Source organism: Vipera ursinii (assembly GCF_947247035.1).
Source record: "Vipera ursinii genome assembly, chromosome: 1".
In the NCBI taxonomy this organism is placed as follows: domain Eukaryota; kingdom Metazoa; phylum Chordata; class Lepidosauria; order Squamata; family Viperidae; genus Vipera; species Vipera ursinii.
Window position 1 is genome coordinate 355912976 of NC_139512.1, and position 20279 is coordinate 355933254.

General features: G+C 46.0%; 1 protein-coding gene across 2 annotated transcripts in view; it reads right to left on the minus strand.

Moving 5' to 3' along the window:
- Positions 1-266: 266 nt before the first annotated feature.
- Positions 267-20279, minus strand: part of NLE1 (notchless homolog 1) — a 31066-nt gene continuing 11053 nt past the window's right edge. For both annotated transcript variants that reach the window (XM_083379787.1, XM_083379786.1), the window contains 10 exons: positions 18509-18588; positions 17281-17357; positions 15700-15797; positions 13361-13553; positions 12287-12422; positions 10447-10493; positions 8355-8557; positions 7143-7302; positions 6135-6205; positions 267-978 (listed from right to left, as the gene is read on the minus strand). In XM_083379787.1, the coding sequence (XP_083235913.1) occupies positions 966-978; positions 6135-6205; positions 7143-7302; positions 8355-8557; positions 10447-10493; positions 12287-12422; positions 13361-13553; positions 15700-15797; positions 17281-17357; positions 18509-18588 (1078 nt within the window). In that variant the 3' untranslated portion in view covers positions 267-965. The remainder of the gene's footprint in view (positions 979-6134; positions 6206-7142; positions 7303-8354; positions 8558-10446; positions 10494-12286; positions 12423-13360; positions 13554-15699; positions 15798-17280; positions 17358-18508; positions 18589-20279) is intronic.

The following is a 20279-nucleotide window of genomic DNA, read 5'->3' on the forward strand; positions in this document are numbered from 1 at the left end:
AATCTATTTTATTCTATTCTATTCGTCACTAAATGAATGGTAGTAAGTTGTGGACCGCTTGTATAACACAACTTTCCTCCTTACAGCCATAATGCAAGAGAACTCACTGGATGGGACAGGAACAGAGCTATCCCAAAACAACAAGCCACATCCATGCTTAACCATCGTGCACCTTAGCCACAGAGTTGCTCGGCCTGGGACGTTAAGTGAGAACTACCTGTATTTTCTGTATCGCTGCTAGTACATTTTGATTTAAAAACCGGAGATGTGACTTAAAAGGATATAACTAAGAAATATTATCTGCAAAAAAAAAACAACAACCCACATTGCAGCATACAGTAATCCTATCCTAACTGCTCCGTGATTTCCCACCAGTCTCCATCCTTCTTTGGGCCATCTCCAGTCCATCTTTGCTTCTTCCATCAAACGTTGGTCAAAATTGTGGCTACCTTGGGCTATTTCTTCAGTCCTTGATTTTTTTTTCTGGTGGATTTTCGGTCTTCCTGGATAATTCTTTTTTTTTTTTTAAAGTGATCTAAATATTTAAGTTCAGCCAAGCCTGAACGAAACCTTCATTTCGTTTGTCAAGAGTCCCAATTCTTGCTGAGCCCACCTCAGAGTTTGCTATTCGAGGGAATGAGATATTGATAGCCATCTTATTGACGGGCGTCCAAAGCAAGGGAATGGTGGCTTGTTCATGACCAGCATAGTTCATTACTTCAGGTGACATGTGATCGGGAGGTCTTCCTGCTTGTGCTGTAGCATCCATGTTGATATTAACACGGATGAAAACATCCAGTATAGCTGTCCAGCGTTCGATATCAAAGGAAGCTCTCTGCAACTACTCTGCACAATGGCCCCAATCTCAACCCCACCAAATCTTCCCTAAAACAGGAGGAGGAGGAGGAGGAGACCACAGTTAGTATCAGAAAAGAATTTTAAAAAGTTCAACTTCAGTCCTCCCGCTATCGTCTCCATCTGTTGGAAAGAAAAGAAAAATAAAACTTAATAACTTGGTCTTGAGGTCCACCCATTTGAAAACTGCCAAGGTTGAGGAAATTGGATTAGACTAGAGTAAAATGTAAAACTAGGTAATATCATCAGTGCCAGAAGGAAGTGGGACTTGTAGAGGGGGGGAGGAGGAGGAGGAGGAGGACTGTGGGGTCCTTGGTGGTCTCTGAGCTTACTTGTTTTCTTGCAGACATTTCATGACCCAACTAGGTAACATCATCAGTTCTAGAAGGGAATGAAATGGGAGGAGGAGGAGGAGGAGGAGGAGGAGGAGGAGGAGGAGGAGGAGGAGGACGACGACGACTGTGGGGTCCTTGGTGCTCTCTGAACTTGGTTGTTTTCTTGCAGACATTTCATGACCCAGCTAGGTAACATCATCAGTTCTAGAAGGGAATGGAGGAGGAGGAGGAGGAGGAGGAGGAAGAGGAGGAGGAGGAGGAGGGGGGGGACTGTGGGGTCCTTGATGCTCTCTGAGCTTGTTTATTTTCTTGCAGACGTTTCATGACCCAACTAGGGAACGTCATCAGTGCTAGAAGGGAACAGAGTTTGCTCTCTGTTTATGTGCAAGCAGCTGGCTCTGTCAAGTGTTAATGAGGGTGTTCTTGCTCTTTGATTAGGCTGTTGTTGAATTAGGGCAAGTCACGTGTATGTAAACAGAGACAAGCCAAAGGGTTCCTCCCTTCCAGCACTGATGATGTTCCCTAGTTGGGTAATGAAATGTCTGCAAGAAAACAACCAGGCTCAGAAAGTATCAAGGCTTGCTTGCTTGCTTGCTTGCTTGCTTGCTTGCTTGCTTATTTATTTATTTATTTATTTATTTATTTATTTATTTATTTATTTATTTATTTATTTATTTATTTTTGGGATTTATATGCCGCCCTATCTCCCGAAGGACTCAGGGCGGCTAACAACAATAACATACAATCATACAGAAGTTAAAAGAAAAATTAAATTAATGGCCCTGTAGAATAAATTAAAATTAAAATAAGTTAAAAATTAAAGTTAAAAATTAAAAACATAATTAAAATCCCTGTCAGTCCAGGTCAGCCTGGTGGGTTATTATAGGCTTATTATAGTATAGAATATACAGTTGTTATTTAGCTCTCATAAAATATTTTGTAGCATTTTTACTTTTTTATGAAGTATTATTTTCTGGACACTCTCAACAAGGAATAAATCATTTTCTTCATGGTAAGTAATTTATTAGCCTTCCTCCTCCTCCTCCTCCTCCTCCTCCTCCTCCTCCTCCTCCTCCTCCTCCTCCTCCTCCTCTCCACAAACCCCTGTCTTTTCTAACACTGATGACATTAGCTAATTGGGTAATGAAATATCTGCAAGAAAATCACCAAACTCAAACATGGAGCCCATAGTTCCCCTCCTCCTCCTCGGACCCCACAGTTCAACCCCTGAGCTACAAACATTCTCTTCTACTGGTAAATATTTTATACTGTATAACATATTTTAAAATAGATTAGACAGGAGAGACAGGAACCACAGAGACTAATTGTGTGTTAAGAGTCAATTGCTTCCGGTGGCTCCGTGGCGCCGGAGACAGCCTTCCCGGGCTGCCCGCAGCTCAGCTGTGTGATTTTTCGCCCGAAACAGCGCCGATCAGCTGTTCGGGCGAATTTGAAGCCCCCTCCTCGGGAGAAGAGGAGGGGGTGAGCCCCCAGGTGGGGGTTGAGTTCTCCGGGGCCGCCTGAGCTTGGAGCTTGGGCGGCTGAAGGATTGAACTCCCCCGTAGCCTGGGCTGCTCCCAGCTGGCTAGCGTCTCTGCTCCGGACTTTATGGAGCAGAGCCAGGCGTCTGCGACCATCCCTGCTTGATGGAGAGACTATGAAAGGAAAAGAGCAGGCAGAGCAGTACAAGAGGGAAAGATGAAGAGATGAAGAAGATTATTTTATTTTACTCTCAAGCTTGATGGACTCTGCTTAAAACTTAAAGTGAAAGTGCGTCACAATTGTAAGTAAAAGATGGCGGCTAAACCTCCCCCTAGAACTTTTCGGAGTGCTGGAAATTCTCCGGTGCAACAACAATCATTACTGCAGGCGTTGCATTCTCCTGATGTATTGACTTCGAAGGATCTTGAAAGACATACCCAGTTAATTCTGGAGTCAATGGGTGCTAAATTTGCACAGATGGAGGAGAAATTGGAGAAATTGGAGCAGAGAATGGAAGAAAGGATGGAACAGAAACTTAGAGAGATGAAGGCAGACATTTTGTCCTCAGTGCATAAAGTTGCTAAATGTGTGGAGGTGCTGGATGACCAAGTGCAAGACTTGACTCAAAAGAATGCTATATTAGAAGCAAAAGTTTTGGAAATTGAAGATTTAAAAGACAAAATGGATAGTGAACAGAGTCTGGCCCAATTTTACCAGATGCAGTTTGCTGTGAGAATTAGAGGCCTAAAAGAGAATATTAAGGAAGATTTAAAGCAGCTGGTTTCTGAGGCTTTTGAGGGGGTATTGAATCATCCAGCATCTGAAATAAAACAAGGTATGGACAAAGTGTTTCGTGTGAATTCGTGGATTGCTAAACAGAGAAAGTTGCCTAGAGATGTGGTGGTTTATTTTGTAAAAAGGGAAGTTAGAGATGAAGTTATACAAGCTGCCTATGATACCAAAGTTGTGATTGCTGGTCAAGAAGTTTTGGTTCTAAAAGAAATTCCTCCAAAGATTTTAAAGAGAAGGAAGGATTTTATTTTTCTTGTGCAAGAGCTCAAGCAAAGGGATATAAGGTTCAGATGGGAGATCCCAGCTGGGCTGAGCTTCATGTATGATGGCAAAAGGTACTGTTTGGGTAATGTGAAGCAAGCGCATGACTTTTACAACAATGTTTTAAATGTAACCCCATCAACACTTCTGGAAGCTGCAGAGGGATCTGGAGAAGGAGAACATCAAGAGGATGAAGATGGACTGATAGACGAGAAGGGTACAGGAGGAGTTCAAGCTGCAACTCTTTTGGATGATATTAGAGAACAGAGGGTGACGCGTGCTGCCTTAAAACGCTCAAAAAAGACAAAAAAATAAGACCAGCAGAAATCTATGGAACTTCCACAATATACTTATAGACAAGTGGTAGTTGTGTTTTTTAAAAGTTTTGGGATGATATGTATGGTAACAGAATCTTTAATTTGGAATTAATGGACAATTTATTACAGAGGAAGAGGAAGAAAGTTTTGTGGGTTAATGCGGGTTAATTTGTGTAAGAACTATCTATTATAGTCTATTTTGGCTAGAGAGGTTAATAGGGATAGGTGTTTGTGATGTGTAAATGAGAATATGTTTAGGTAATAGGGAAATGTGGAAGAACATAGATGGGAATGATGCTAGTTTTCTTTTATTTTAGTTTTTTATATATATTTAGTATTGTTAAGGATTGGTTTACTTTATATAAGCTAGAGAGTGATGGATTTTAGAGTTTATAATTGTTAGTATATGATTGTTTATGATTGCTTTTTAGATATATACCTTGTATTTTGCTCTGGGAAGTGGGGGGGGGGAGGGGGGGAGGAGGGGAAGTAGAGGGGGGGAGGCAGGGGAGGGAGGAGGGAGAGGGGGAGGGGGGGAGATAGGGGGGAGGTAGGGAGGGGAGGAGGGAGGGGGAAGGGGGGTTTTTTAAAGGAAAATTGTATTTTTTAAAACTTTTCAATAAAAAAAAAAAAAAAGAGTCAATTGCATCGGTGGCTATAGAAACCGGATAAATAAAATCCCAAAGGTCCTCTTTTTCAGGAGGCCACTGGACTTTCCCTGTTTCTTCCTCTGAAGACGTTTCGCTTCCCCTCCAAGAAGCTTCTTCAGCTCTGGCTGGAGGGTGGGGAACGGAAGGATTTATACTCCTTGCAGACAGCCGGTCGTCTGCATTCCTTTTAGATCCTTCCATTCCCCACCCTCCAGTCAGAGCCGAAGAAGCTTCTTGGAGGAGAAGCGAAACGTCTTCAAAGAAAAACAAGGAAGTCCAGTGGCCTCCTGAAAAAGCACCTTGGGGACAACCCTGACCTGGAGGACAGAGAATCTCCATAGACATGAATAAAAGATGATTAGAGGTCTGGAGGCTAAAACATATGAGGAACCATTGCTGGAATTGGGAATGTTTAGTTCAAGGGTAAGGCAACCTTGGCTCTTTTATGACTCGTGGACTTCAACTCCCAGAATTCCTGAACCAGCGTAGCTCAGCTTGGAAACCTCTCCCTTTCCCCTCAGCATGGCTGGCTCAGGAATTCTGGGAGTTGAAGTCCACGAGACATAAAAGAGCCGAGGTTGCCTACCCATGGTCTAGTTCTGGGGTCAGCAACCTGAAACAGTGAAAGAGCCACTCGGAACCGGTTCCCTCACAAAAGGAAAAACTGGGAGCCGCAAAAAAATGTGTGCGCATGCGCGTACATGCGCGCATGCGCAGAACAGGGTTTGACTGAAGAGTGGAGCCAAGGCGAGATATGCACCTACCCTGCATATTTGAATTGATTGGTTGAACTTTTTTAGTCCCACTTTTTTTTTTTGGACTACACATAGCAGAGGACTGGGAGCCGCAGGAGACGGCTGAAAGAGCCGCATGCGGCTCCGGAGCCGCGGGTTGCAGACCTGTGGTCTAGTTTAATGAAGAGAAGGACCAGGGGGTGACATTATAGCAGCCTTTCAGTATCTCAAGGGCTGCCCCAAAGAAGAGGGAGTCAAGCTATTCTCCAAAGCGCCCGAAGGCAGGACAAGGAACAATGGATGGAAACTAATCAAGGAGAGACGCAACCTGGAACTAAGGAGAAACTTCCTGACAGGGAGAACAGTTAACCGGTGGAACAACCTGCCTCCAGAAGCGGTGAATACTCCAACACTGGAAGTTTTTAAAAAGAGACTGGACAGCCATTTGTCTGAAATGGTATAGGGTTTCCTGCCTGAGCAGGGGGTTGGACTGATGACCTACAAGGTGCCTTACTACTACTACTACTACTACTACTACTACTACTACTACTACTTCATTATTTATTATTATTTATAGAAAATAAAATGTGCATAAAATTACATGTGCAACTCTACTAGATATGGTAAGGCCTGGGACATGCTCTGCTTCTCGTGACCTTTGAATTTGACTATCTTAATAAAACAAGAGAGAGGGGGGGGGGAGCTTACATCCGGAGACACTTGTCCTTCCCTCCACTTGCTACCCGTTGGCCATCGGGACTCCAGTCCACCGCAAACACCTGGGAGAGGAATATATCACAAAAGCAGATCAACGCTTGCAATAAAGAGGTTGAAGCAACTTTAAACTGAACCCCAGCTTCCCCATTCCCCCAAACGAGGGGGAAAACAGAAATTTGTTTCTCGAAGACCTCACTTGTGGAATTTCAAAACCCATCCTGAGGACTAGAAGATTTATACTGCTCAACAGCTGCTAATTTGCCAACCATCAGCAACTTTAGGAAGAATGGCTTTTGATTCTCAGAGTTTCCCAGCTGGCGTGTTTTAAGATAGGTGCATTTCATCTCTCATAATTCCCGAGCCAGAATACTTTAAGAGGGATGGACTTCCACTCCCAGAATTCCCTACTCAGCATGCTTTAAGAGGGGTGGACTTCCACTCCCAGAATTCCCCCGCCAGCCTGCTTTAAGAGGGGTGGACCCACTCCTGGAATTCCTCAGCTAGCATGCATTAAGATAAGTGGACTTCCACTCCCAGAATTCCCCAGCCAGTATGCTTTAAGAGGGATGGACTTCAACTCCCAGAATTCCCCAGCCAGGATGTTTTAAGAGGGATGGACTTCAACTCCCAGAATTCCCCAACCAGGATGCTTTAAGAGGGGTGGACTTTAATTCCCAGAATTCTCCAGCCAGGATGCTTTAAGAGGGGTGGACTTCCCCTCCCAGAATCCCCCAGCCAGCCAGTCCATATCCAGTATTTTAAAATGGTTGAGTTGAGAAACACTGTTCTAGGGCAGGGGTCTTCCAACTTGGCCCTTTTACGACTTGTGGACTTCAACTCCCAGAATTCCTCAGCCAGGCACACTGCCTGAGGAATTCTGGGAGTTGAAGTCCGCAAGTCATAAAAGGGCCAAGTCTGAAGACCCCTGTTCTAGATGATGAGCACAAACCCCATCCTTCTTCCAGCCAGCTCACGTGGTTGCAGGGAGACCCGCCATACCTCATCGGCGTGTCCAGGCAGGTCAACGGCCAACTTCTGTGTCTTGGTGTCCCACACTTTGAGGGTGCTGTCGCTGCTTCCGCTGACCAACAGGCGGCTGTCGGCCGACCACGCAATCTGGTACACGGCTGAGACGTGTCCACGTAGGGAGGTGAGATATCTGCGGTCAGAAAAGCCCAGTTAGGATGGGGATTCCCAGCTCCACTCCTTTCCCCCAAGTCTCCCAATTTTTATTTTCTTATTATAGGCAGCCCAAACTTACAGCCATTTCTTTAGTGACCGGTCTGAACAGTTTTCAGTTAATTTAGTTAATTGCCCTGTAAACCGCCCTGAGTCCTACGGGAATAGGGCGGTATATCAGTCGAATAAATAAATAAATTTTACTAATGAATTCATCTTAATTCAAATTCAAATGAGCCTTGGTGGAGCCTTGGTGGAGCAGTGGGCTGATGCCTCCTTAAGTAACCCCAGCTGCCTGCAATTAGTGCAGGTTCGAGTCCCACCAGGCTCAAGGTTGACTCAGCCTTCCATCCTTCCCAGGTAGGTAAAATGAGGACCCAGATTGTTGGGGGCAATTAAGCTGACTTTGTAATAATGCCGCTTGGGGGGGGGGGTGAAAGCCCTAATAAGCAGGCATATACATAGAATGAAGGCTACTGCTAAGCTTGTAAGCTGCCCTGAGTCTTCGGAGAAGGGCGGGATATAAATGGAATTAAAATAAAAAAAAATTATGTACAAACTCCCAGAATTCCCCAGCCAGCATGCTTTAAGATGGGGGGACTTCCACCACCAGAATCCTCTAGCCAGCCTGCTTAAGAGGGGTGGGCTTCCAGAATTCCCAGCCAGCCATGCTTTAAGAGGGATGGACTTCCACTCCCAGAATTCCCAGCCAGCATGCTTTAAGAGGGATGGACTTCCACTCCCAGAATTCCGTAGCCAGCATGTTTTAAGATGGGTGGACTTCCACTCCCAGAATTCCCCAGCCACCTGGCTGAGGAATTCTGGGAGTTGAAGCCGACAAGTCTTAAAATTGCCAAGCTTGGAGACCCCTGAACAAGAACATATCCTGAAACACCAGGCGTCACTCCAGAAACGTCCTCCGGAAAACCACAGCATCCGTCTCATTACACCTGGATCAATGTGGTCCAGAAGAAGGAAAGACGATCTCCAGAACGTTCCAGAGGGAAGAGGGGGAAAAAAAATCCAACCTACTTCCCGGTCCGTCCATCCCAAAGCTTGATTGACTTGTCGAAGGATGCGCTGGCAATGGTGCGGGTGTCGGGGGAGAAGAGGACTTGATTGATCAGCGCTTGATGGCCTGTCATTCTGGTCAAGGGCTTCTTGTCTTCTGCAGGAAGCCAGAGAAACAAGGTGAAGTCATCTGATCCAGAAACTAGCCTTTCCGGTCCTTGGCCCTGGGGAATAAAAGAGCACACAAAAAAAGAGCCTTTGGAACTCACTGCCACAAGAATGTAGCAAAGAGGCCCAGTGTTTCCAGAAAAGGCCTTCACATATCTAAAATAAGCCCCATCATGATTTTTTTTAGGATGCTGGTAATATAAGCCCCACCCCCAAAATAAGCCCTAGTTAAGGATGCATTTAGTACCGTATTCCTCTGAATATAAGACTCGACTGGAAAATAAGCCCAAGCATGATTTTTTTCAGGGCGCTCCTAATATAAGCCCCACCTCAAAAATAAGCTTCAGTTAAGGTCATCAGCCAGCTGGATGCCTTTAGTACCGTATTTCCCCGAATATAAGCCCTAACCAGAAAATAAGCCCTAATGCGTCCTTTGGACCCAAAAATAATATAAGACTCTGTCTTTTTTTGGGGAGAAATACGGGTAGATAATAATAATAATAATAATAATAATAATAATAATAATAATAATAATAATAATAATAATAATAATAATAATAATAACAACAACAAGAAGAAGAAGAAGAAGAAGAAGAAGAAGAAGAAGAAGAAGAAGAAGAAGAAGAAGAAGAAGAAGAAGAAGAAGAAGAAGAAGAAGAAGAAGTTGGAAGGGACCTTGGAGGTCATCTAGTCCAAGGTTCAGGCAGGAAACCCTATCCCATTTCAGGCAAATGGCTGTCCAGTCTCTTCTTAAAGACTTCCAGTGTTGGAGCATTCACCGCTTCTGGAGGCAAGGAGTTCCACTGGTTAATTGTTCTAACTGACAGGAAATTTCTCCTTAATTCCAAGTTGCTTCTCTCCTTGATGAGTTTCCATCCGTTGCTTCTTCTCCTGCCTTCAGGGCGCTTTGGAGAATAGCTTGCCTCCCTCTTCTTTGGGGCAGCCCCTGAGATACTGGAAGGCTGCTATCGTGTCCCCCCTCGCCCTTCTCTTCATTAAACTAGACATACCCAATTCCAGCAACCGTTCCTTATATGTTTTTTATAGCTTTGCTGGAGTTATATATGTATATAAAGACCTGCGCTACTCAGAACATCTTACATTTTAAGGAGATACCTGGTTGATACCTAGGATGCTGGCATCAACCCATGTCAATCATTAGTCCTAGCTATCAACCATGATTGACATGGGTTGATGCCAGCATCCTAGCTATCAACCAGGTATCTCCTTAAAATGTAAGATGTTCCAAGTAACGCAGTTTTTTGTAGCTTTGCTGAAGTTATTGCAGGAAGCTGCAATTTCTTGATGTGTTTTGTAAAGTTTTTGGACATACTGTAGTTCCCAGTACCGCCACCACTTCCTCCTCCTCCTCCTCCTCCTCCTCCTCCTCCTCCTCCTCCTCATTATTATTATTATTATTATTATTATTAATTATTATTTTGTTTAGTAACTGAAGTTCTGCGGTCACAGATCAAGAACTACCCCTATTCCACATGGAGGCTGGCAGCAAAATGATTACGTGGAATATTCTGATTGAAAGATCTACCCAGCCAGTTGGTTCAGTCTAAATCCCTTCTAAAATTAAGATTCACTGTCATAAATTTAATCTGAATCTCTCTCCTTTGTAGCCTTCAGAGATACACACACACACACACACACACACCATTTTTAGGCGAATTCCGGTAAGATGGCAAAGCAGGAGGCTGCATGAACAGGAGCTCCATCCAATAATTTTAAAATGTATTCTAAAAAAAATATTGGACAGCAGCTAATTTTTTTAAAAAACTGAAGCACACAGCATCATGATCAGCTAGGTTTACTGCAGAGGTGCAGTAAGTCAAATCACAAAGAATGCAAAACCATTTTTGAAGACCTCCCCATCATAAATATCCCATGTCCAGTTGCAAAAAAATTAAAATAAATAAATAAAACCTGGGACTCTTACCCTGATTTGATTGTATCTCAACAGGGCGTTTTGCTTGATCTCTGCCACTGTAGGAAAAGCCAAGTAAAGTGAAGCATAAATAGGATGTGTGGACATTAGAGGTAGTCCTTGCTTAACGACGGTCATTAATTAGATAAGATCACCTTAATTGCCGTTTATCTGCATGCACAATGAGACACGTCAAAATAAAATTCCGACCTCCCGTTCTTGAAAGAAGGAATACCACCCACCAAACAATGTTACCATCCCAAGGACAACAAGAACAACACAACAGCGGCAGCAACACCAAAAATGCCAAGTTATACAAAAATGACACCAAAAACCTATATTAATTGGAGTCCATTTCGAATACATAGCCAAAAAACGAGTCCCAAGACTCGTTAACACGGTTGATGCTATATGGAATGCACCTGTTACTAAATCTGGTTGTTCAAAAACTGGAATTTCCACCACTAAGTCATGTGTTCAGAAAGCATGAGGTCTCGTGACTGCCCCTCTTAGTGACAGCAACCCCAGCAGTCCCTGTTGCGGTCGTTAAGCAAAGACAGTGGGTGGTTAAGCGAAGAGCTTCTTGCAACTTCCCGGTGGCTTCCCCAATACAAAGTCATTGGGGAAGCCGACAGGAAATTGCAAGTCCCAGCAATTTGAAAGCAGACTGCAGGGCAGTGAGTGGTTGGTTGCTGCTGAGCAGGAGATGGTGTGTGAGCGGGCAGAGGAGGGCGTGCCGATGGCTGGCGTGGCAGAAGCGCCAAGGAGCCGGGAGAGGGTCCACTAGCGGGGAGACTTATCCGAGCACTTTGCAACCTTCTCTGCTGGCTTCCCCATTGACGTTGCCTTCGGAAAAATGGCAGGGAAGGTTGCAAATGGCAATTATGCGGACTTAGGATGCTGCAACTCTCATACAGTCAAGCCAGTTGCCAGGCACCAAATCACGATCGAGTGACTGCAAGGGTGCTGGGACGGCCATAACTTTGACCCTCACAGTTTAAACTGTCACTTTAAATGGGTCACTCAACGAGTGGACATAACTCGAGAACTGCCTGTACTGTGGGAACAACGGAAAGACCGGAGGAAGTAGCTTTCAATGAAAAGTCTACGTTCCACATTCCTTGGTTGATTCCGCAAACTATTCTGTTAATTAAATGGGGTGCACCAAATACGCCATGAATTAAATCCTTTCCCCAATCCCCGGAACCAGCAATGCAATTTAGTCCTTTAAATTGCCTGCTCATTGTATGACTTTTGCTCTGTGGTTTGATTCATTGTGAGACTTACTCGACAACAGGGGTTTCCAATCTTGGCAACTTTAAGGCCCGTGGACTTCAACTCCCAGAATTCCCCAGACAGCCATGTTGAAATCCCCAAGTTTTGTGAACGCTAGGAGTTGAAATCCCACCTTCTAAAAGCGTGATGCTTGTGGGAATTCTGGGAGATGAAGTCCACCACTCTTGGAGGATCCTGGCTGGGGGATTCTGGGAGTGGAAGTCCACCCCTCTTAAAGCAGGCTAGCTGGGGGATTATGGGAGCGGAAGCCCACCCCTGTTAAAGCAGGCTGGCTGGGGGATTATGGGAGTGGAAGTCCACCCCTCTTAAAGCAGGCTGGCTGGGGAATTCTGGGAGCGGAAGCCCACCCCTCTTAAAGCAGGCTGCTTGGGGGATTCTGGGAGTGGAAGCCCACTCCTCTTAAAGCAGGCTGGCTGGGGAGTTCTTGGACTTGAAGTCCACCCCTCTTAAAGCAGGCTGGCTGGGGGATTCTGGGAGTGGAAGTCCACCCCTCTTAAAATCCCCGAGGTTTGAGAAACACTGAGCAAGGAAACTCAGAAGTGCCAGATGCCCTTACGTGATCCGCTCACATCCTGGGGGTTGATAGAAGCTTTGGCCGGCTCAAAGGCTCCCGTGCGGAGGACATAATCCGTGCTGAGCGCCATGGTGTTGACCCAGTGGGCGTGGCCCTGCAAGGTGCGGCACAGGATGCCCTGAGGAGGACAAAAAAGCAAGGCCTCAATCCCTTTCCTTCATTCGTTCTGTGGAGAGACCACCCCCCACCCTTCATCTGAAAAGATGCTAAGCCCACTTGACCCAGCCCTCCATATGTGGTCGCTGTCTGGACCTCCCAGCGGAGGAGACAGGAAGCACCACCTGGTCTAGTGGTTAAGGCACCAGATGAGAAAGCAGGAGATGGTGAGTTCTAGTTCTAGTTCTGCTTCAGACATGAAAGCCAGCTGGGTGACTATTGGCCAATCACCAGGAGGTGAGTTCTACTTTTGCTTTAGACGTGAAATCCAGCTGGGTGACTATTGGCCAATCACCAGGAGGCGAGTTCCAGTTCTGCTTTAGACATAAAATCCAGCTGGGTGACTATTGGCCAATTACCAGGAGACAGTGAGTTCTAGTTCTGCTTTAGATATGAAATCCAACTGGTTGACTATTGGCCAATCACAAGGAGGAGGTGAGTTCTAGTTCCGCTTTAGATACAAAATTCAGCTGGGTGACTATTGGCCAATCACCAGGAAGTGAGTTCTAGTTCTGTCTTAGGCATGAAAGCCACTATGTGACTTTGGGCCAAAAACCAGGAGATGGGGAATTCTAGTGCTCCCTTAGGCATGAAAACCAGCAGATGACTTTGGGCCTGTCATTCTCTCTCAGCCCAACCCACCTCACAGGGTTGTTGTTATAGGGAGGAAGGTGTGTTGGACATGTTCACTGCCTTGAGTTATTTGAAAATATAATAAAAGTGGGATGCAAACAAATATATAAAATAGTAATAAAATAAATTGCCTTGCGTTGCTGGCCAACCCAAACAATGATGGGGACACCATGCGGACTTGGAAAAGAGGAAAGAGGTGCTAACCTATTTTTTATTTTATTTATTCAGTCTGTGGGCTGCCCGATTCCCCACAACGGAGTGACTTACATCTTGGGCTCGCCAGACCTTGATGGTGCGATCTTGTGAAGAGGAATACAGCAAGCCGTCTCCTCCCCACCGCAGGCAGGTGACCGACTGAGTGTGGCTGGTGAGGATCTTGTCGCAGCGGCCAGCTACCGTGTCCCAGATTCGAATGCTGCCATCTTTGGAAGAGCTGGCTAAATAGCGACACTCGGGGTTCCTGCAGGCAGAGTTCACAAAGAGAGAGAAAGTTAGTTAGTTAGTTAGTTAGATAGATAGATAGATAGATAGATAGATAGATAGATAGATAGATAAAGATAGATAGATAGATACATAGATAGATAGATACATAGATACATATACATAGATACATAGACACAGACAGATGATAGACAGATGAATAAACAGCCATTAGAAAGATATAAAGATAGACAGACAGATGATAGACAGATGAATAAACAGACATTAGAAAGAGATAGATAGATAGATAGATAGATAGATAGATAGATAGATAGACAGACAGATAGATAGATATAGATAGGGGTGGATGGACGGATGGATAAGAGATAGATGATAGATGGACAGATAGATAGATATAGACAGATGATAGACAGATAGATGGACATGATAGACAGATGGATAAAGAGACATTAGAAAGATAGATAGATAGATAGATAGATAGATAGATAGATAGATAGATAGGTGGGTGGGTGGGTGGGTGGGTGGATGGATGGATGAATGGATGGACGGACGGATAAGAGATAGATGATAGATGGACAGACAGACGGGATAGGATAGGATAGAGACAGAGAGAGATGATAGATAGATATAGATAAGATAGATAGATATAGACAGATGATAGACAGATAGATGGACATATAGATGATAGACAGACAGATGGATAAACAGATATTAGATAGATAGATGTACAGATAGATAGATATAGATATAGAGATGGATGGATGGACGGACGGATAAGAGATAGATGATAGATGGACAGACAGACGGGATAGAATAGAGAGAGATGATTGATAGATATAGACAGATGATAGACAGATAAATGGACATATAGATGAAAGATGGATAAGCAGACCTGATAGATAGATGGATGGATGATAGGTAGATATAGATAGATGATAGACAGATAGATGATAGACAGATAGATAGATGGAGAGACGCTGTGAAATTTGCCCTAAAAATAATCAAACCAAGGCAAATGTTCAATAATGCAACTCTCTCTGTTGCTGAAGGAGAAAAGAGAAATGGCGGAGGCCTCCACCTTGAATTTTTTTGATGCGTTTAGGGTGTTGAATACAGGAGTCCTCACGGCCACAATTCAGCCCAAAACCTCTGTTGTTAAGCAAGACATTTGTTAAATAAGTTTCATCCCGTTTTACAACCTTGCTTGCCGCAATTGTTAAGGGAATCACCGCAGTAGGTTAAGTTAGTAACATGGTCGTTAAATGAATCTGGCTTCTCCACTGACTTTGCTTGTCAAAAGGTCGCCGGAGGGGATCACGTGACCCCAGGACCCTGGTCGTAAGTGTGAACCCGTTGCCAAACAGCTGAATTTTGATCACACGGTCATGGAGATGCCACAAAGGTTTTGACGGTAAAAATGTGCCGCTGTAACTTTGAAGAGTCACTAAACGAAGTGTTGTAAGTTGAGGACTCCCTGTACAGGCTTGGGTGTTTTTTTTTCCCCTGCACCTTAGGTAGAAATGCAGTTGAAAACTACAGGAATTAAAGGAAAGGAATAATTACAGGTAATCCTCGACTTACGACCCTAACGGAGCCCCAAATTTACGTCGCTAAGTGAGAAATTGGTGAGAGAGAGTTTTGCCCCATTTTATGGCTTTTCTTGCCACGTTTGCTAAGCCAATGGCGGCAGTTGCTAAATGAGTAACGCCGCTGTTCAGTGAACCCGGTTTCCCCCTGGACTTCGCTTGTTAGACGGTTGCAAAATGGGGATCACGTAATCCCGGGACGGTGCGACCGTCGTAAAGATGGACCCGTGGTCAAGCACCCAAATGTAAATCGGGTGACTACTGGGGACGCGGCAACTGTCCTAAGGGTGAAAAAGGGTCCCAAGTCCCTTTTTTTTTTAGCGCCGTTGTAACTCCAAATGGTCACTAAATGAGCCATTGCTAAGTCGAGGACTGCCTGTGCACAACTGAGATTTAAGGCAAGGTGGGGACTTAAGCCAAAATGGTGTTTTAAGCCACGGTTGCAATTTAAGCCACGATTAGAATTTAAGCCATGACTGCAATTTAAGCCACGATTGTTAATTTAAGCTCCCCCCCCCCCGTTTAGAAGTGCAGAGCCAGGGAAGTGGGGGGATGGGGGGGGGCAAAGCGGGGACTTACAAATGCAGAGGTTCCCAGCAGAGCGACGTGACCCACTTGGAGTGTCCCACCAGGATGCGACCGATTTGCGCCCCGGTGCTTGGATCCCAGAGCAATATCTACACAGAAGGTACACGGGACACGTTAAGAAACACTTTCTCAAAATAATTGTGTGTTTTGTATCTTCCCTTCTTTTTATACATGACTCAAGGCAGTGAACGTGCTTAATAGACCTTCCTCCTCCTATACGTCCTGCAACGACAACCCTGTGAGGTGGATTGGGCCACAAGAGAGGGACTTTGGCTTGCCTGCCAAAGGCGGGACTAGAATTGGGAATTCTCCTGGTGACTGGCTCAAAGTCACCCAGATGCCTTTCATGCTGAAGGCAGGACTAGAACTCACCGTCTCCTGGTGATTGGCTCAAAGTCACCCAGCTGGCTTTCATGCCTAAGGCGGAACTAGAACTCAGTCTCCTGGTGATTGGCCCAAAGTCACACAGCCAGCTTGCACACCTAAGGCAGGACTAGAACTCCCAATCTCCTGGTGATTGGCCCAGTCACCCAGCTAAGATTCACGCCTTACGCGGGACTAGAACTACCACTCTCCTGGTAATTGGCCCAAAGTCACCCAGCCGGCTTGCATGCCTAAACTAGAACTTCCAGTCTCCTGGTGATTGGCTCACGGTCACCCAGCTGGCTTTCATGGCTAGGGTGGGACTAGAACTCTCCGTCTCCTGGTGATTGGCCCAAAGTCCTCCAGTTAACATTCACGACTCACACAGGACTAGAACTCCCATTCTCCTGGTGATTGGCCCAAAGTCACCCAGCCGGCTTTTGTGCCTAAGGAAGGACTACAATTCACCGTCTCCTGCTTTCTAGCCTGATGCCTTAACCAGCAGATCAAAATGGCTACTTTGAATTAGCAAATCTTGGCAACTTTAAGACCAGTTGCCTCCTTTCCTGATTGTGAAGCCCTGTGCTCAGTCACGCATGCCCTCGTCATCTCATCTTGACTACTGCCATGAGGCCTACATGGGACTCCCCTTGAAGAGTATTCAGGTGAAGAATGCGGCAGCCCGGGTGGCCTTAACCGCCCCCCAGGATGGTGCGTATAACACAACTGTTATCCAGCCTGCATTGTTTGATATTTCCTTTCCAGGCTCAAGGCAAGGCGTTGGTTAACCCCTTTCCGTGAGTTTTGCCCCATTTTACAAACTTTTTTTGCCACAGTTGTTAAGTGAATCATGCAGTCATTCAGCGAATCTGGCTTTCTCCCGTTGACTCTGGGGTCCCCACTTGGGGAGGTCCCAAATGGCCACCACCTGACCCTGGGAACGCAGCAACTGTCCGCCCCCAAAATGCCCAAGTTTTGATCACGTGACCCTGGGCATGCTTCGTTGTTAAGTGTGAAAAACAGTCGCAAGTCACATTTCCCAGTGCCCTTGTAACTTCAAAGGAGGGGTTGTAAGTTGAGGACTGCCTGTACATTCCTCTAGTCCTTGTGAACCTTGGTGTTGCCAAGCAGAGTTGTGTCTTCCACAGGGGTACAGGACACACAACCCAGCTCAGGAAATAAATTAAAAAAGCCGAAACGAATCTTCACCTGCCCGTTCTTGCACCCGGATGCCAGTTTCCTTCCGTCGGGCGACCAAGCAATGCTCAGCACCCAATGGCGGTGACCTGTGGCGGAATGAAGGAGAGAAAGGGGCTGAACAAGGCCCACCGGTCCATGAACCCCAAAGATCTCAAGATGCTCATTCTGGGCCAGTGTTTCTCAACCGCGGCCAATTTTGTGTGGACTTCAAGTCCCAGAACTCTCCAGCCAGCTTGCTTTAAGATGGGTGGATTTCAGCTCCCAGAATTCCCCAGCCAGCATGTTTTAAAATGGGTGGACTTCAACTCCCAGAATTCCCCAGCCAGCCTGCTTTAAGATGGGCGGACTTCAACTCCCAGAATTCCCTAGCCAGCACGTTTTAAGATGGGCAGACTTCAACTCCCAGAATTCCCTAGCCAACATGCTTTAAGATGTGTGGACTTCAACTCCCAGAATTCCCCAGCCAGCATGCTTTAAGAGGGGTGAGCGTCAACTCCCAGAATTCCCCAGCCAGACAGCTTTAAGATGGGCGGACTTCAACTCCCAGAATTCCCCAGCCAGACAGCTTTAAGATGGGCAGACTTCAACTCCCAGAATTCTCCAGCCAGCACGCTTTAAGATGGGCGGACTTCAACTCCCAGAATTTCCCCCAGCCAAAATGGTTTAAGATGGGTGAACTTGAAGTCCCAGAATTCCCTAGCCAGGACGCTTTAAAAGAGGTGGACTTCCACTCCCAGAATTCCTCAGCCAGCATACCCTCCCTTGCTTAGTATGTCCTTGAATGATTATGTTCCAATCTACTTCATAAGTGTGCTATGGCGGAAAAGGGAGGACGCTATTATAAAGTCTCAACCTCAGCCACTTTAAGACGGGTGGACTTCAATTCCCAGAATTCTCCATCCATCATGGCACAGAGCCATATTTCTCAATCTCGGCCAGTTTTAAGATGTGTGGACTTCAACTCCCAGAATTCCCCATCCATCATGGCACAGAGCCATATTTCTCAATCTCGGCCAGTTTTAAGATGTGTGGACTTCAACTCCCAGAATTCCCCATCCATCATGGCACAGAGCCATATTTCTCAATCTCGGCCACTTTTAAGATGTGTGGACTTCAACTCCCAGAATTCCCTAGCCGGCTGGGGAATTCTGGGAGTTGAAGTCCAGAAATCTTCAAACGCCCCCGGGGCTGAGAAGCAACGGCTGACCCAGTCTCCCTTCCCCACGCCGAGACTCACCCTTGGCTGTGAAGTGTGGGGTCTCCGTGTTCAGGTCCCAGAAGCGCACGGTGGTGTCCCCAGATCCGCTGGCCAGGTACCTGGGGAGACAAAACTCTCACGCTGAGGGAGACGAGGTGCAGTGGTGACCGGAGGGCATTCGAGGGTCAAAAAGTCAAGATGGCAACTTTGCCCCCCTGACTGAAGCCCCCGGTGAGCCATTCGAGGTCGTTCCGACTAGAAAACCGAAGTCATACACCTTGATGTAAAGTAGTCCTCCGCTTACATCACGCATCATTAAATGGGTGGTAAGTGAAGCGTCCCACGACCGAATCAGATTTTATGACCGTTTCGCCGTGGTCGTTAAGCAGGACATCCTGGGCCTACCCTTCCTTGCCGGCCTCCCCCACTGATTTTGTTTGTCAGAAGCCGGCTTGGAAGATCCAAAAGGGCAATCACGTGACCCCGGGACACGGCAATTGTCGTAAATGCAAGCGCTTGAATCACAATCACAGTCAGCACGGAGACAGTCCAGTAGTCGTAAGTGTGAGGACCGGCAGCAGTCACTTTCTCAGCTCCATCGTAACTCTGAACAGTCACTAAACGGATGGTCGCTCAGCAAGGACGACTCGTACTATCTTTATTATGGGTAGTCCTCAGCTTACGACCACCGCGGAGCCCCAAATTTCTGTTGCTGTGTAAGACCACGAAGGGAGCCTTGCCCCGTTTTACGACCTTTCATGCTACAATTAAGTGAACCGCTGCCGTTAAGTTAGACACACAGTCGTTAAGCGAATCAGGCTTTTCCCCCGTTCACTTTGCTGGTCAGAAGGTCACAAAAGGGGATCACGTGACGCCCGGGACACGGCGACCATCATAAATAGGAGTCAAAGTTACTAAGCGTCTGAATTTTGATCATGTGACCCTGGGGAATTCTGCAACTGTCATAAATACGAGTCAGTGGCCAAGCCTCCAAATTTTGATCACGCCCCACCCATGGACACTTTCCAATGGACCATCCATTGGAAACATGGGACCCGCTGGACGTTTCCAATGGACCATCCATCGGAAAGTCACTTTTTTCAGTCCTGTTGTAACTTCGGTCACTAAACGGTTGTAAGTCGAGGACTACCTGTATAAGTTTACACCAGGGCTCTTCCAACTTGGCCCTTTCAGGACGTGTGGACTACAATTTTCCCTGTAAACCGCCCTGAGTCCTACGGGAATTGGGCGGTATATAAATTTAAATATAAATAAATAAATAAATAAACTCCCAGAATTCCTTAGCTAGCTGGCTGAGGAATTCTGGGAGTTGAAGTCCACACGTCCTGAAAGGGCCAAGTTGGAAGAGCCCTGTCTTAAAGCATCCTGGCTGAGGAATTCTGGGAGTTGAAGTCCACAAGTCATCAAAGGGCCAAGTTGGAAGATCCCTGTCTTAAAGCATCCTGGCTGAGGAATTCTGGGAGTTGAAGTCCACACGTCCTGAAAGGGCCAAGTTGGAAGAGCCCTGTCTTAAAGCATCCTGGCTGAGGAATTCTGGGAGTTGAAGTCCACAAGTCCTAAAAGGGCCAAGTTGGAAGACCCCTGTGTTAAAGCATCCTGGCTGAGGAATTCTGGGAGTCGGAGTCCTCAGGTTATGTCCATGATTGGGAACAAAACTTCCATTGCTAAGCAACAACACTTAGAAATAGCATGTAGACTTATATACCGCTTCTCGGTGCTTTACGGCCCTCTCTTAAGCGGTTTACAGAGTCGGCCTATTTGCCCCCAACAATCGGGGTCCTCGTTTTAC